Source organism: Amblyomma maculatum, chromosome 10 (assembly GCF_055883805.1).
Source record: "Amblyomma maculatum isolate TAMU_Amacu chromosome 10, ASM5588380v1, whole genome shotgun sequence".
In the NCBI taxonomy this organism is placed as follows: domain Eukaryota; kingdom Metazoa; phylum Arthropoda; class Arachnida; order Ixodida; family Ixodidae; genus Amblyomma; species Amblyomma maculatum.
In genome coordinates this window covers 165,957,260-165,970,572 of record NC_139353.1, presented here as the reverse complement: position 1 = coordinate 165,970,572, position 13,313 = coordinate 165,957,260, and the positions used below count along the sequence as shown (strand labels likewise).

At 48.6% G+C, this 13,313-nt stretch overlaps 1 protein-coding gene across 2 annotated transcripts in view; it reads left to right on the top strand.

Moving 5' to 3' along the window:
- LOC146177856 (uncharacterized) overlaps positions 1 to 12,296 on the top strand; it is a 142,573-nt gene extending 130,277 nt beyond the window's left edge. Inside the window, exons 14-19 of one of the 2 annotated variants that reach the window (XM_084580618.1) lie at positions 1,081 to 1,126; positions 2,095 to 2,159; positions 2,439 to 2,505; positions 9,695 to 9,800; positions 11,888 to 11,928; positions 11,992 to 12,296. In XM_084580618.1, coding sequence (XP_084436744.1) covers positions 1,081 to 1,126; positions 2,095 to 2,159; positions 2,439 to 2,505; positions 9,695 to 9,800; positions 11,888 to 11,928; positions 11,992 to 12,270 — 604 coding nt within the window. In that variant the 3' untranslated portion in view covers positions 12,271 to 12,296. Of the gene's footprint in view, positions 1 to 1,080; positions 1,127 to 2,091; positions 2,160 to 2,438; positions 2,506 to 9,694; positions 9,801 to 11,887; positions 11,929 to 11,991 lie in introns of both variants that reach the window. The other variant, XM_084580617.1, reaches the window with a different exon arrangement.
- Positions 12,297 to 13,313: the final 1,017 nt, after the last annotated feature.

Genomic DNA, 13,313 nt, shown 5'->3' with positions numbered 1-13,313 from the left:
GCGAAACGAAGTGGCGTTCGCGTGCTGTGCGATAGCGCACATTAAAGATCCCCAGGTGGGCGAAATTACTCCGTAGCCCTCCACTACGGCTCCCCTTTTTCTCTTTCCACTTTAACTCCCATCTTCCTCCCTTCCCTTACGCGCGGTTCAGGTGTCCACAGAGCAAGTGTGACAGATACTGCGCCTTTACCTTCCTGTCAACCAAAAAAGAAAAAAGAACGCCGGTGAACTTCGATGCATTGAATAGGATGCTGGTTGTGTTCGGCAAGGGGCGCGCGATATATCGCGACTACTGGTCATGACGTCATCAGGCGAGTCATGCATATACAAAGCTGACCTCGCCGGGCGTCCGTGCGGCGCCTTTCATTTGGGGCTTCCTCGAACGCCGCTCCACAGAGCAAGCAGAAGCAGGCCCAGGCGTCTAGGAGGCGTTAGTACAGCAGGCGTCAGCGGCGTTTCAAATTGACAGGTACAACATGGTGACGGATGGCTAACCTTACGGGGCTGGGACGGAGGGTCAACGCCGCTTGCGGCAGGGGCTAGCCTGCCACCGAATGTTTATCCGTTGTAGGCCGTCATTGCACCCGCCACCGCTGGTGGACGACAGCTGTTGTTGCGGCGTGCGTCTTTCTCTCCCTCTTGTTTTTCTTCTCTATTTTCTCTTCTGTCCGCACGAGGCAGCGGAGGTGACTCAGCTACAGAGCCAGTAGCAGGCCCGTGAATTTTTTTTCCTTCCTCCTACAGCCACAACAACAACAAATTGATTTACAAGAAAAGACAAGACGCAGTATCTGTCACAATTCTCCGCGGATACTTGTACCGCGCCGTGAAGGAAGGGAGGAAGATGGGAGTGAAAGAAGAGAGGGAAATAAAGGCTGTAGTGGAAGGCTAGGATCCACCGCACTGTAATAGTTTTCTCCTCATCACACTTTAGTGGTCCAAATAATTTTTTTTAAATTTGGCTCAAGGTATGTGGGACACCCAGTGTATACTATGATATATAATGGGTTCTTTAAAAGGTATGCTCAGATTTTCTTTTTTTTCTTCTTCGGTGTTGATTATGTGTGTTTTCGTTTCCAGCACCGTGGCCGACTCGTCTGGCCCGGACAGCTCCCGGGTCTCCACGGTGAGTGGCATGCTCATCCCGGATATAACCTCATGTTCGATTATGTTAATGCGAGCTGGCTTTTGTAATAAAACTACTCTACAACCAATTTCCATTATTTCTAATGCAATAAGCGTTGGAGGACCCGTGAAATCTAGACAAATCGGCCGGTTTTGTGACGTGGCCACAAGGCATGGCTGTTTGCTGCATGTTTATCGTCTCAAATAGGAGGACTAGCTGGGAATCGAACTTGGTCCGACACGTCGTCTCCTGTTCGCTACGCAGATGTGTTCTCACGGCTTGTGTCGCGATTCGCATAATATGGTGACTGTGTGTAAGATACGAGAGGCATTGGTTAAGGTAATAGCTTTTAAGCGGATAGTAAAGTGCATGCAGGAGAACGACAAAGGGAGCCGACAGAGCGGAGTCATCAATCCAGTCCCTGGGATGAGCTGTTTAAAGTAATGGAGTTCTTTCGATAGATCTCCATATTCTGACCCACTCAAGCTTGTGCGCGAGGTCTCTGGAGGTGCCTTCGTAGCCACAGCCCTAGTGACGCTTCGACATCGTGGTTATACAGTAGCAACTATATAACCAAACTTCAGCTTCAGTTCCCTCTCCTGCTGGTTTGCCGGCCACCACGAAAGCGAGAGCTGCGAATCATCTAAGACGGTGTAACGGCATCACTCTGCAAAAGATCGGCCTCAGTGGTGTTCAGGTTACGTGTGTTGTAATGCCAGTTCAGCTAGCAAGAAAATCGTTTGTAAGCTTCCTCGGCGTTAGGAACGGCTAGTTATGCTGACGTATGTCGTAAATAGTTTTAAATATCACTAACTGGGCACTACACTCAGCTACATAAAGTGCGAAGCTTTGGCTCGCTCTCCTAAATTACTTGTGACCAAGTGTCGACTCTTCCGTTATCCACGGCCTCGTGTCGCCTCCTAACCACCGTTGTGGGTGAAATGACACTATTCTATCCTTCGCAGCAGCAACCGTGGCGTGCCCGATCGGCCGTCGTCGAGTCCCGCTACCGACAGCAGGCCGTAACCAGCAGGTACTCCTTCCTCTTCTTCGCGTTATGCACAGTTGCCGGGAATAGTCGGCTCATAGGTCGGATATTGACCTATGGTGAAACTGCCAAGGTGCAGTAGATTTGTAAGGAGGGAGTGACTGCCTCCCGGCACAAAAGGGTGTCCATATGCCTTCTTCCGCTTGGCGCTCGGGCTGTTCAAGCGACCGATACGCGCTGCCTTGGTACAGGCAGCCTTGGCGCGTACGCTTGTAAATTTCTTTTCGCCCGAGGGAGTGTCAGCTGCTGTCTCTTCTCCCGTAGGGGCACCAGCGTGTGTCGCGTGGAGGACGCCATCCTGGAGGGCCTCGAGGACGGGGATCGATACCACGTGAGCATCCTGTTGCATTTCGGTGTTAAGCTCTGGTGAAACTGCTCGTGGATGTGGCGGCCTCCGGCATCTCCGCTGGCTCACTTGCGCTTGCGGGCGCACAAAAGCGTAGGAGGAAAACACGTTGCAGGGCATCCATGCTCTCCCTAACGTCTAAAACGATCAAATCGGCTGGCGCTGAGAGCAAGTATCTGCTTTACGTAGGTAAAGCAGATACTTGGCGAAATATTGGACATGTATGGTCTGTTCCTACAAAAGAGCGACATTTCCAGCCCATTCCCGAACCTCGTAGCACATTCTGAGGTGCTCACAGGTGGACTCTCCCTCCTCATTGCACTGCAAATGGCTAAACGGTATCCCTACACTACAGAGTCTGTCGTAGCCTGAGTCTCTTTGGGACGTTAAACTCCACAAACCTAACTGAACAAATCACGAAACGCGAAAACCCATTCGGGGAAGCTATATGACATCCCTCTGGCCGAAACTCGGCGTGGCACTGTACTTTAGCAGTCGGGAACCTCGACAGGTGCGTTGTACCGTCCACGTGGGGACACAACATTGCGAAAACTCTAGGGGGCACTTCGAATCACTAAACTGCGATGAGGCGAAAGCCTCTATCGCGCGGTGGTCCGAAGCCCTTCACCACGGCACCTGTTTCTCTCTGTTTTCACTCCCACCTTCGCGATGACGCGTAAGATACCAGCCAGCATATAAAGCCCCGCTTTAACCGAGCCGTATGAACGTGCCTCGCGTACCTGCGCTGCCTAGGGATAACGTGAATGCAAGTCTTGGCAGGCTGATTTTGACATCACCCTCCCATATCAGAAGAGAGGCCCGAGTTGGCAGCTCCTGCCAAACGTAATGTCAGAAAGCCCTGCGTCAAGTTTGTGCTCGTTCATGCCAGCTACCGCCTTCCACGTAACGAATGCGTTACCGACGGACGGGCGAACGGACGGATGGATTGACGCGATCCGCAAGCATGAACCTTTAAAGACTGTCGACTTAATATCACCGAACTCGCAGCTGCACCTTCCGGCATGTGTTGTGTGGGCCACTACAAAATCACAATTGGGTTTAATTGTCTCACGACCTAGGTGGCGAACGGTGCAAAATTTATGCTACAAAGGGCAGGAAACTGCCCGATGCTCCGAGGGGCACCTATCCGTCATCGTCGCCTTATGTATGCCCCAGGCGCGGGGCAAAGGGTTTTCCTGTCAACCATTCCGATCAACCCCGGCTTCTAGTCGATACCAGCGCCTCTGGCTTCCACTGGAATCCACTCTGTCACCCTTACGGTTAATCGGTTATTCTCTCTTCGCGCTAATGTCCTGCCCATTAACTCGGCCTATTTCTCTGACCCATTCGGCATACATTGTATCTCTTAAGAGTGCACGTAGTTGGGCGAGTGGGTCGTACATAATTAACCAAGGAAATGCGCAGAGAAAGAAACGAACGAATGAAAGAACGGCGGAAGAGCAAAGACGGTTGCTGACGCACGAGCTATGGAACGAAAAATGGTAGGTGCAACATTAGGAAATAGGAAGCGTGTAGAGTGGATCAGAGAAATAACTCGAGTAAATAATATTAGAAATCAAGAAGAAATGGGCATGGGCAGGGCATGCAGTGCGCAGAGAGGATAACCGATGGTTGAAAAGGGTAGCAAATTGGATAGCAAGGGAACAAAAGCGCAGCAGGAGGTGGCAGAAAGTCAGGTGGGCAGATAAGGTTAAACAGTCCCCTGGGGTAAGGTGGAAGTAGCAGCACAAGACTGAGTTAATTGGAAGAATGTGGGAGGGGCCTCCGCTCTGCTGTGGGTATATTCAGTCTGATGATGATGATTGCGAACAGTTGCAGGGGAAATGGGAGTCCCGTTATGAGACACATAGAAGGCTTCACCCATGGGCTGGCTTTATGAAGCACTTTTCTTCCCAGCTGAACTTGTTGATCGCGCATCAGTGCAGGCTTGTTGATGATGCGTGACGTGCCATCCTTGAAATATGATACGTTTGTAAAACCTGGTGAGCATTGTTCTGCAACCCTGTACGGGCCTAATATCCCCGCACACAAACCGCCCCGATTTTGTGGTGTCTTGCTTTTTCTCTTTTCCCAAAGTGACGTCAACGTGGCCTTCAAACGGCATCTTATGTTCGAGAACACAGTTTTACTCACTGCACGCAGTATTGACTTTTGCGTTTAGAAGTACCGCGGCAGGACTGCGAAAACTGCGGAAGCTAAGTATTGCGCATGCGCCAGTTTCATCTGCGCTTCGCCGCCGTTGCGCCCTTTGGCTCGCCGCCGGCTGAACCGACCTCGCAATCATGTGACCGCCAGATGCGCCGTGTTTTCCTCCTACGCCTCGACGCTGGTTTAAAACAATGCTTCCGTTGCCACATGACTTGCTTAGAGAGAGTATATAGGTAATCTTAACTGCAGCTTGCTTCATCAGTCTAGGCATTGGTGCTGCGGTACTTGGGGGCTATGCTCGGTCGTAAGCGTGAGGCTTAATCGAACAACCCTGCTGATGTATCTCAGCACGAGGACTTCTTACAGTCATTAACTAGGTTCAGCCAGGTTGAACCCCACCAGTTTTTTTGCGTTGCAGAGACAACTGATGGAACACCGGTTGTTCATGTGTGTTTCCTAGTTGTTACCATTTTCATAGTGACTATAAAGTCTCGGTGGCGTTTTCCTGCACCGTACTACACTGACGACGTATCAACTGATGACATCGTCAAGAGTGACTACGCGAAGGTACGAAAAGAAACTTCACCTTGTACATGTATAAATGGCGAGTAAGGATTAGAAAGCATCACACAACAGGTCAATTTCATTCGCGCTCGCTGTAAAAGCACCATCTGTATGCAAGTCTGGTGTGTAGTTCATGCGCGTTAATTCTTCAGGGCTGAAGTTTGTCCGTATAAGTAAGAATTTTAATTCTATTGAATTGCTTCTAATTATTTGCTGGAATTACGAGGGTTCAGTTGGCTAGTTAACATTGCTGGCTCGTTTGGTTTTCCCCTGTTCGCCGCCAACAATGGTATTTTAAAGCTCTTCATACCTCAAAAAGCCTATTTTGATAATCGGTGGCCGGCTTTCCGCAAGAACTCGATATAGTCTCACGGCCTTTCTGATACCTTACAGGATTCAATCTAAGCTAACAAATGCCGGGCTGAAGGAATTGAGAAGCCGAAAACTGAAAATGGGCATTTGTCATAATTATCTGCCATTGTTCTATTGAACATTTTGCGCCGAATATAATGGCACAAAAGCGTGCTATTTATTCTGTTCATAAAATAAAAGTAGGAGATTAGGTCTGGTGATGCGGCCAAACCATCGCCTAAAACTGCACTATAAATATTAATGTAGTGCGCCATATATCTCCTGCAGTCAGTTCACATTTGGAGCTTTTTTCTTAGCTTCAAACCTCCAGCATATAAAACGAGGAAGCTGCTTTATATTGGTTTGTCTCCTGCATAAAATATGCTCGTGGCCATTGTTACCACTCTGCAGTAGAATAGTGTTCAGTTTTTGAACGTGTAGTACAGCAGTTAGAAACCTCTACCTTCAGTGATTTTTTTTCTAGTACTTGTTTTCTTCCGTGCAGAATGTGCTTGAAGCAAATAAACATATTCTATTCGTATGACGCCGTGGTAGTTTAAATATTTCCACCCCTGATCGCTTTTACATACTCTCCTTCGTCTGCTTTATTAAGGCAATGTGTCATTAACCCCTGCTGTGATAAGATTCCTCAACGAAAAATCAGCATTTATAAAGTCGGTCGTTGAGCTAGTCGCTTGTGTATTGTTATAAACTCCAGGAGGGAGGCAACAACAAAAAAGCACACACAAAAATGATGGATCATCATCCTTGTCTGTGTGCATTTTTTGTCTTGTTGATTCTTTTCTGCTGCTATATGGAATAATTAAAATTCAGCCCACAGATAAATTTGGGTCCAGGCTCATGCATGACTAAAAATGCTCGGAAAAACAAAATTTTCTTTTCTAATAGAATTTCTGTGCTGTTTTTGGCCGGGAATCTTGCAACAGCAGAAATTGCAGTCTATGAGAACAGAGAAAAGCACTACTGAACAAGAGAAAATTGCTTTTTCGACAGAACTACAGAATATTTTATCGTACTTTTGATGTGATTCTGCAGTTTTTTTTTAGACTAGGCTATAGGTTTTGTGATGTTTTGAGACACAGAAGAGCACTCATTGAACGAGAAATGTTGTGTTCTGGAAGAGCGACACTGGCGAAGTGTGTTGCCACGCGTTTTGTCTCTGCCTCCCCCTTGACGCTGCCGGGCTGCAGCGGCTTCCGATGTGGGTGTCCCGCACCGAGCGAAGGGTGCGCAAGGTCGACTGGCGCACCCACTGCTACGACGATCTGGTGCTGCAGCCGCCCTGGTGGCAATACACGGTGGGAATGAAATTCTGCTTAGAGAGGATTCTCACATGTGTTTCTTGCTTGTGTCCCGTTTGGTGCGTGTGCCTGCTGAAGCCGCATGCGCTAGGCTTTGTGTAACATGCCACACTCTGCCACGCCCCCATCCATGAGGTGGTACTGCAGCGCCGCGTTCCTTTCCTGGACAAGGGCAGTGAAAGGCACATTAACCGCTTAGTAGTTTTCGCCCGACGCCCGAACCGTGCCATGAGAGAAAAAAGGAAGTTCAACAGAAATGAGGTGCTCGTAATAGAGGGTTCTGGAATAATTTAGAACACCTGGCATGCACCTATTTCGCACAGCACACGGTCGCCTTTCTTGCGTCCTCAGGCCAAGCACCTGAGCGCCCTATCTGCTGCGGGTCATAAACGCTCGGCTGGCTAACCGCAACGGGAGAAAACGACTCAAACTAAATGCAAAATCGCAGATTCCAGGCGGCCTCTGAAGTGCGCAGCAAGAAAGAAGGGCAACTGAATGCTGTTGTCTCGTTTTTTTTTCGCTTTACATACCCAGGTAGCACCGAAACATTTCAGCAATCTTACATTTTCGTTTCAGCCGCAAGTTATTTGGATGTCGTTAATGTCTCTGTTTTTAACGTTTCCATACCTGCCAAATTTTACGATTTTATAGTAAAGTGCCCGATTTTCAGTGCTTCTTACGAGTATCATAGTGCCCACTCTCATTTTACTATTTTTCTCGATTTGTGTGTTGACTAAAAAAAGGTAGCAGGGTTAGACCGAGTAGACATGCGAAAACACGAACCCAGCTGGTTTTTTGCTGCGTGCGCAGTCTCATGGCGGGCTGTGTACTCCATGGCGCATCTTATTTGTTTGCCACATCTCTTGTCCGTGCCGCTATTCCAATCAGATCATGCCCTTTCAATAAATTACGGCTACATCGGCTACATGACTTTTCGGCTAGCCGAGGCTGTCAAGCTGTTAGTTAGGTTTACTATGTTGGCAGCGTAGTTGCCGCGGGTGCGATTGTGAGATGTCTACAAGAAGTACTTTCAAGTGTTCATGCCCAAAGATTTAACGGATTTTTTGTGCATACAAAAATATAATATAGCAAAGGTGAAAGGTACGCTTTCTGCATCTACTGCCGCTTGATGTGAATATTGCACATGCCGCTCGTCGGGAAATTCTGCTCCATCTCAGTACAAAGAAGAATAAAGATTTAGCGAGTATCGTTGACACCAATAAGAAGATTACTGTGTATTTTAACTCTGAAGTGCACCAAACCACTATTTAAGCCGAGTGTCTCTTCACGGCCTTTCTGATCGAGTAGAAGTAACCATTCAGGAGTGCATAGACGAGCAGGGCACTCTGTTACCAGTCTTCAGGACATTGATTGTACTTTCAAGTATGATAAGCTCTCAAAATTTGTTAGACATTCTCACTCCCCACGCAGTAATGCAGAGTGTGAAAGAGTGTTTAGCAAAGTCAAGACGACGTGCACCAGGTTTTGCTCCTCTATGTCAAAAAGGGGCCTAGAACAACTGTTAATCCTCAAATAAAAGAGTCTGGAGTTTTTCACAATCAGGTATTCGATAAGGACTTTCTGCGGAAGGCAAAAGCAGTAACCTCTTTAGTACTGTCCCAGCCTATCACTTCAAATACGTCTTTCTGAAGTTTTGCTTACGTGACTTTTCGAAACTCTAGTTTAGACTGCTCTGTTTTTCATCATTCAAAAGAGATTTTGAGTAATAAAAAGATCTTAGTATTTTTCGCCGAATCTTTGTATTTTTTGGCATCCTCTGTGTGGTTGGCAGGTCTTTTAACAACGTTACATATATAGTTTAGCATAATGTTTTAGTAAGGATATCAACAACATGAATTTGCCGTGTATGCAACATAAATTTAACAATATTGAAAATGATAAAGCAGCCTTCTACTTGAAATGGTGTAAAACTTGTATGATTTGCAAAGATCACAATATAGCGCATCTCCATAACACATCATTACCGCTAACACTAACCTTCTTAAGCTTCTATATCCATCTTCAAGGCGTGTCCCATGAGTGATAGTAGTGGGTGGAGCAAAGGCTCGTAAAATAACGGGGTTATGCGTGCTCTCTCTGGCAGGCATCATCTCGGAGATTAAGCTGCAAAGAAGCGTGCTGAAAAAAAGCATTTCAAATAGGATAAAAAAATTTGGAACTCAGTGCTTAAAATATATTTACTAGAGTTATTCTTTATTATTTGGTAGAATATATTAAAGCATAATAATAATAAACATTAATATAGTCAAAGTACAACATAACATTATATAACATTACACTAACATTCAAAAACCAACACTAGTATAATGATTTTTAATGCTGTGCTAATGTTTTGTCACCAACATTAGACAACATTCAGGTAAGTTACATAATTTTTGTAACACTATTCTAATGTTCGGTGCTACCTGGGTATCGTCTTCTACGTTCAGCCCGACGCTACCGAGCAACTAAAGCCCCCTACGATGACGGCGACAAATTGGATTCACGCTCGTGCGGTGGCTCAGTGGTTAGGCACCCTCTGAGCCTGATTGTGGCATCTAGACGGCACCCGTGTTGTGTGCGATGACGGTGCACGCTGAAGAACCCTGCTGAGTGATTGCGGAGCCCTCCACTACTCCGTCGCAGACAGCCCTTGGTGCTTTGGGACGTTAAAACGCATCTGCCGTGGATTGGCATGAATGGTTGTTGCTTATTGGTGGTGGTTGCTTGAGCTTGGGTGGTGGTTGTGGTGGTGGTTGCGATTGCAGAGGGAGCTCATTGGCCGTGCCGTGTGCGCCGAGACGTTGTCACAGCCTAACAGGAAGACGGAGCAAGAGGAAGGAGAGGCCACCAGGACACTGGTGCCGGACTACTGTGAGCCCTTCCCTCCCTTTCTCTGCCTGCATGACCTGCCGCATACCCGCGCTCTAGGCAACGCTTAATTGGAGTAATTTCTCTGCCTGCGCTTTTGGTCACGCTTACTGCGAGCCTTCTACTTCTCTCCCTATGTCCTGCCCTCGTCTTTCGTACCCTGGTTGATCGAATGTTGTGAGAGGTCTCTTTGACGGTTGCTGCTGAGCTTCTGTCAAGGCTGTGCTCGGCGCCTGCGATGCTCGCCAGACGCCTGATGGAGAACGCTTTTGGGGCAAGCCTTAATGCGACGACTGCGCATTACTTTATCTTGAGAAAGCACTAATATACATGCGTGGTCGAAAGGACGGCCTCATCCTGCCTCCTGATGGCTCCTTCCGTTTAAGACATTGTTCCGATTGTGCGAAAGCTGGCTCAGCAGGAAGCAGTGTTGGGGGCCCTTGAGTGTCGTCTCCTTCAGCCGTACACGTGTACTAGTGTGCGTTTACTGAGTCCTCGGAGAATCGTATGACCAGTTAATTTGTCGCCCGTTCAGCATTCATTCGTCGTCGAAGGACGGGCTTCTCTGGACCAGTCACTCGACTTATTGCTACTTGTCCCTGCCCCGTGCCGTCTTCTCAAGTGCCCGTTCACAGGTGATTTCTGCAGACATTGGCCAGGATCACCTCGTCGTACTGGCCCACATGAGCCATTTCACTGCGAAAGTTGGTCACTAGCTTCAGCAGATGCGATGTGTAATTCTGTGCAGCTAGTAGTGACTGCGCTGTGCAGTGGCCATTTTTTTGCAGAGTTTGTGAGCGAGAACCCCCGAGCACTTTTTTCTGCCAGGACAACGGCAGGCACTGATTAGTCGGCGGGTTGTGTAACGAAGTCACATGACATGATCCTACATTTTGGGCTGCTCTTTTGAGATGAGAGGGCGAATCGACAAACTGACCCTGCGGGGCCCATGGTGGTCTGGCACGTTATGCGGTAGATCCTATACTGATGCGAATTCGTGAGACGCACACGTTAAAAGGTTAGTAGAAAAGCTTGCAGTGTCGACTACGAAAAGCAGGGGCTCGACCTGTGTCCCACCGATGTAGGTCAGGGGAGAATTTTTTTTGCCCATTGCGATTGAGTGCCCTTTATTTCGTATAGCCTTCAGTGCATGCGGGTAGCTGCGTGATTTTCGCATAGTCGGTGAACTACCTCTCATGCCGAACCTCCCAAGCGCTTCGGAGTGTTCGGCGCCACATCGCGCGAGTGGGCAAAGCGCTTTACTTCTTTCCCTCATCGAAAGAGCGTTCTCCATCCTTCGTTGTCTGCCGCGGTAGCGACGGCGCTTCTCTTCAGCAAGCATACAACTGAAGGCGCTGCAAAGTGCCCAGCGACTTTGGTCGCTGTTGGAGACTCATGTGGTCCCCAGCACTGTGCTGTAAACTATTGAAACTGCCCCGCGAGGCTGCACCTTGACGTAGCTCTCCCCATCCGAAGTGCATTTGCTGTATCATAAGGCCTCATCTGCAAGAGAGAGCGCAATTTGTATGACACTGATTTGTGTAAGACGCGAGGAATGTTTGTAATAGGAATAGGACAAATCCACCGTCCAATAGAGGACTGCGGGGCTTCACGCCCAAGCATCGTCGATGTCAACTGTTTCTTCCAAGAGGCACAGTCGGTATCCGAGCGCTAACTCTCATCGGCTGCATTTCACAAAGCACTGCCGCTATAACGCTGAGCTATTTGGTCCAAACATCATTTTAAATGGCAGCAGATAAAACAACTACATCGAAGAGACGCATAAAAATGATGCCCCACTGACAACATTATTACCCTATACGCGTGCACCTTCCCTTTTCATTTCATCTCTGTGTAGTCCTATCTTCTTTCTTCACTTCATCCTACCCCTATGCGCATAAAGTCCTTCTTCGACAGGAATATGGATGGAGTGCAGACGCGTTGCTCACCAGAAATCTTGACCCATGCTTCTAATATGCCTGTGTTTCTTCTGTGCCAATGTTTTCTCTGCTGCCATTTTAATGACACTGCCGCTAGCTTTGGTGAGTTTGTGACACGAGCTTGTTGTCTTCTTCCCACTTGTGGAGCAGCTAGCCTGGCGATGATGGAGGCAGACGTCACCGACAATGAGGTGAGAGACAAGAGAGGGCATCCGAGGGAAAGTGGGGCATAAACGCGTTCCTCGGTTGCGCAGGTGAAGTCGGTGCAGACGGAGCCCAACCACGCCTACAAGGTGGAAGTGGTGACCATGACCTGCCCTGTGGTGCAGCACACGCTCACGGTGACCACCACCAACCTGCTGACAGGCGAGACCACGATCACCGAGGAGTCCACGGCTGCCGACGTGGTCCAAGTCCAGTGGAACCCCGAGCAGATCAACATCACCACCCCGGACACCAGCCTCAACACGTCTGGGGGCCACAGCACCTCGACCACGGTGCCACCGCTGCAGCAGCCACCCAGCTCCCAATAAATAAAATAGCCACTGTTCACTTTCGGCCCCCACCCTGCGTCTCTCGCTGCTATTTAGACGCGGATAACACTCTCAGTGTTGCAGTGTTATAAATTTTGTTGGTTTATAAGAAAAGAAAGGCGCTTATGTACACTTTATCTGTAGACACTGAACCGCGCGGTGAGGGAAGGGAGAAAGGTGGGAGTACAATGTGTAAAAAGAGAAAGAAGTGCCGTAGTGGAAACTCGGGAGTAATTTTGACCACCTGGGTATCTAACGTGACATACTCCCTTGATGGGGCTGGGACAGGTAGGTCACCGCCGCTTGCGGCGGGGGCTAGCCTGCCACCGAAATTTTATCTGTTGTAGCCGTCATTGCCACCGCTTCGGTGGTAGACGACGGCTGTTGTTGCGGCGCACGTCTTTCTCTCCCTCTTCTTTCTTCTCTATTTTCTCTTCTGTCTGCACGAGGCAGTGGAGGTGGCTCCGCTACAAAGCCAGTAGCAGGCCCGTGCATTTTCTTTTCCTTCTCCCTACGCCACAACAACATCACACGGCACACGGACGCCTCTGTTTCGCCTTCATCGAAACGCAACCACCGGCGCCACATGCGACGCCAAATGTCAAATCACGGCGACTGCAGTGCCCAGGTTTCAACCTTACCGCGGCGCCACGTTTCGAAGTTGGTGAAACGGAGAAGCGTCCTCGTGATGTGCGATGTTAGTGTACGTTAACCCGGGTGGTCGAAATTATTCCGTTGCACGGAACCTCACCCACCTTCCTTCCCTTACGTTTATGCTGCTCCTCGAAACCCAAACCAAGCCTGCTTCAGGCTGCTAGAAGTTTATGCTCGCTTTGCGCCACACCTGCGCGAAAGCTTCATTGGTGATCCAGGAAACTAAGCGGGCGCTTTCAGGTGGTGGCTGCGCGACGCTTACACGACTGTACTTGTCGCACGTTCTAGATATACGCACTGTGAATTTTGCACGAAAACGCTCTTTTGATCTAAAAGTCGCTGTCGGTTTGCAGGGTTAGAAGCGCTGCTTTAATTGCTCCATTCTGCTT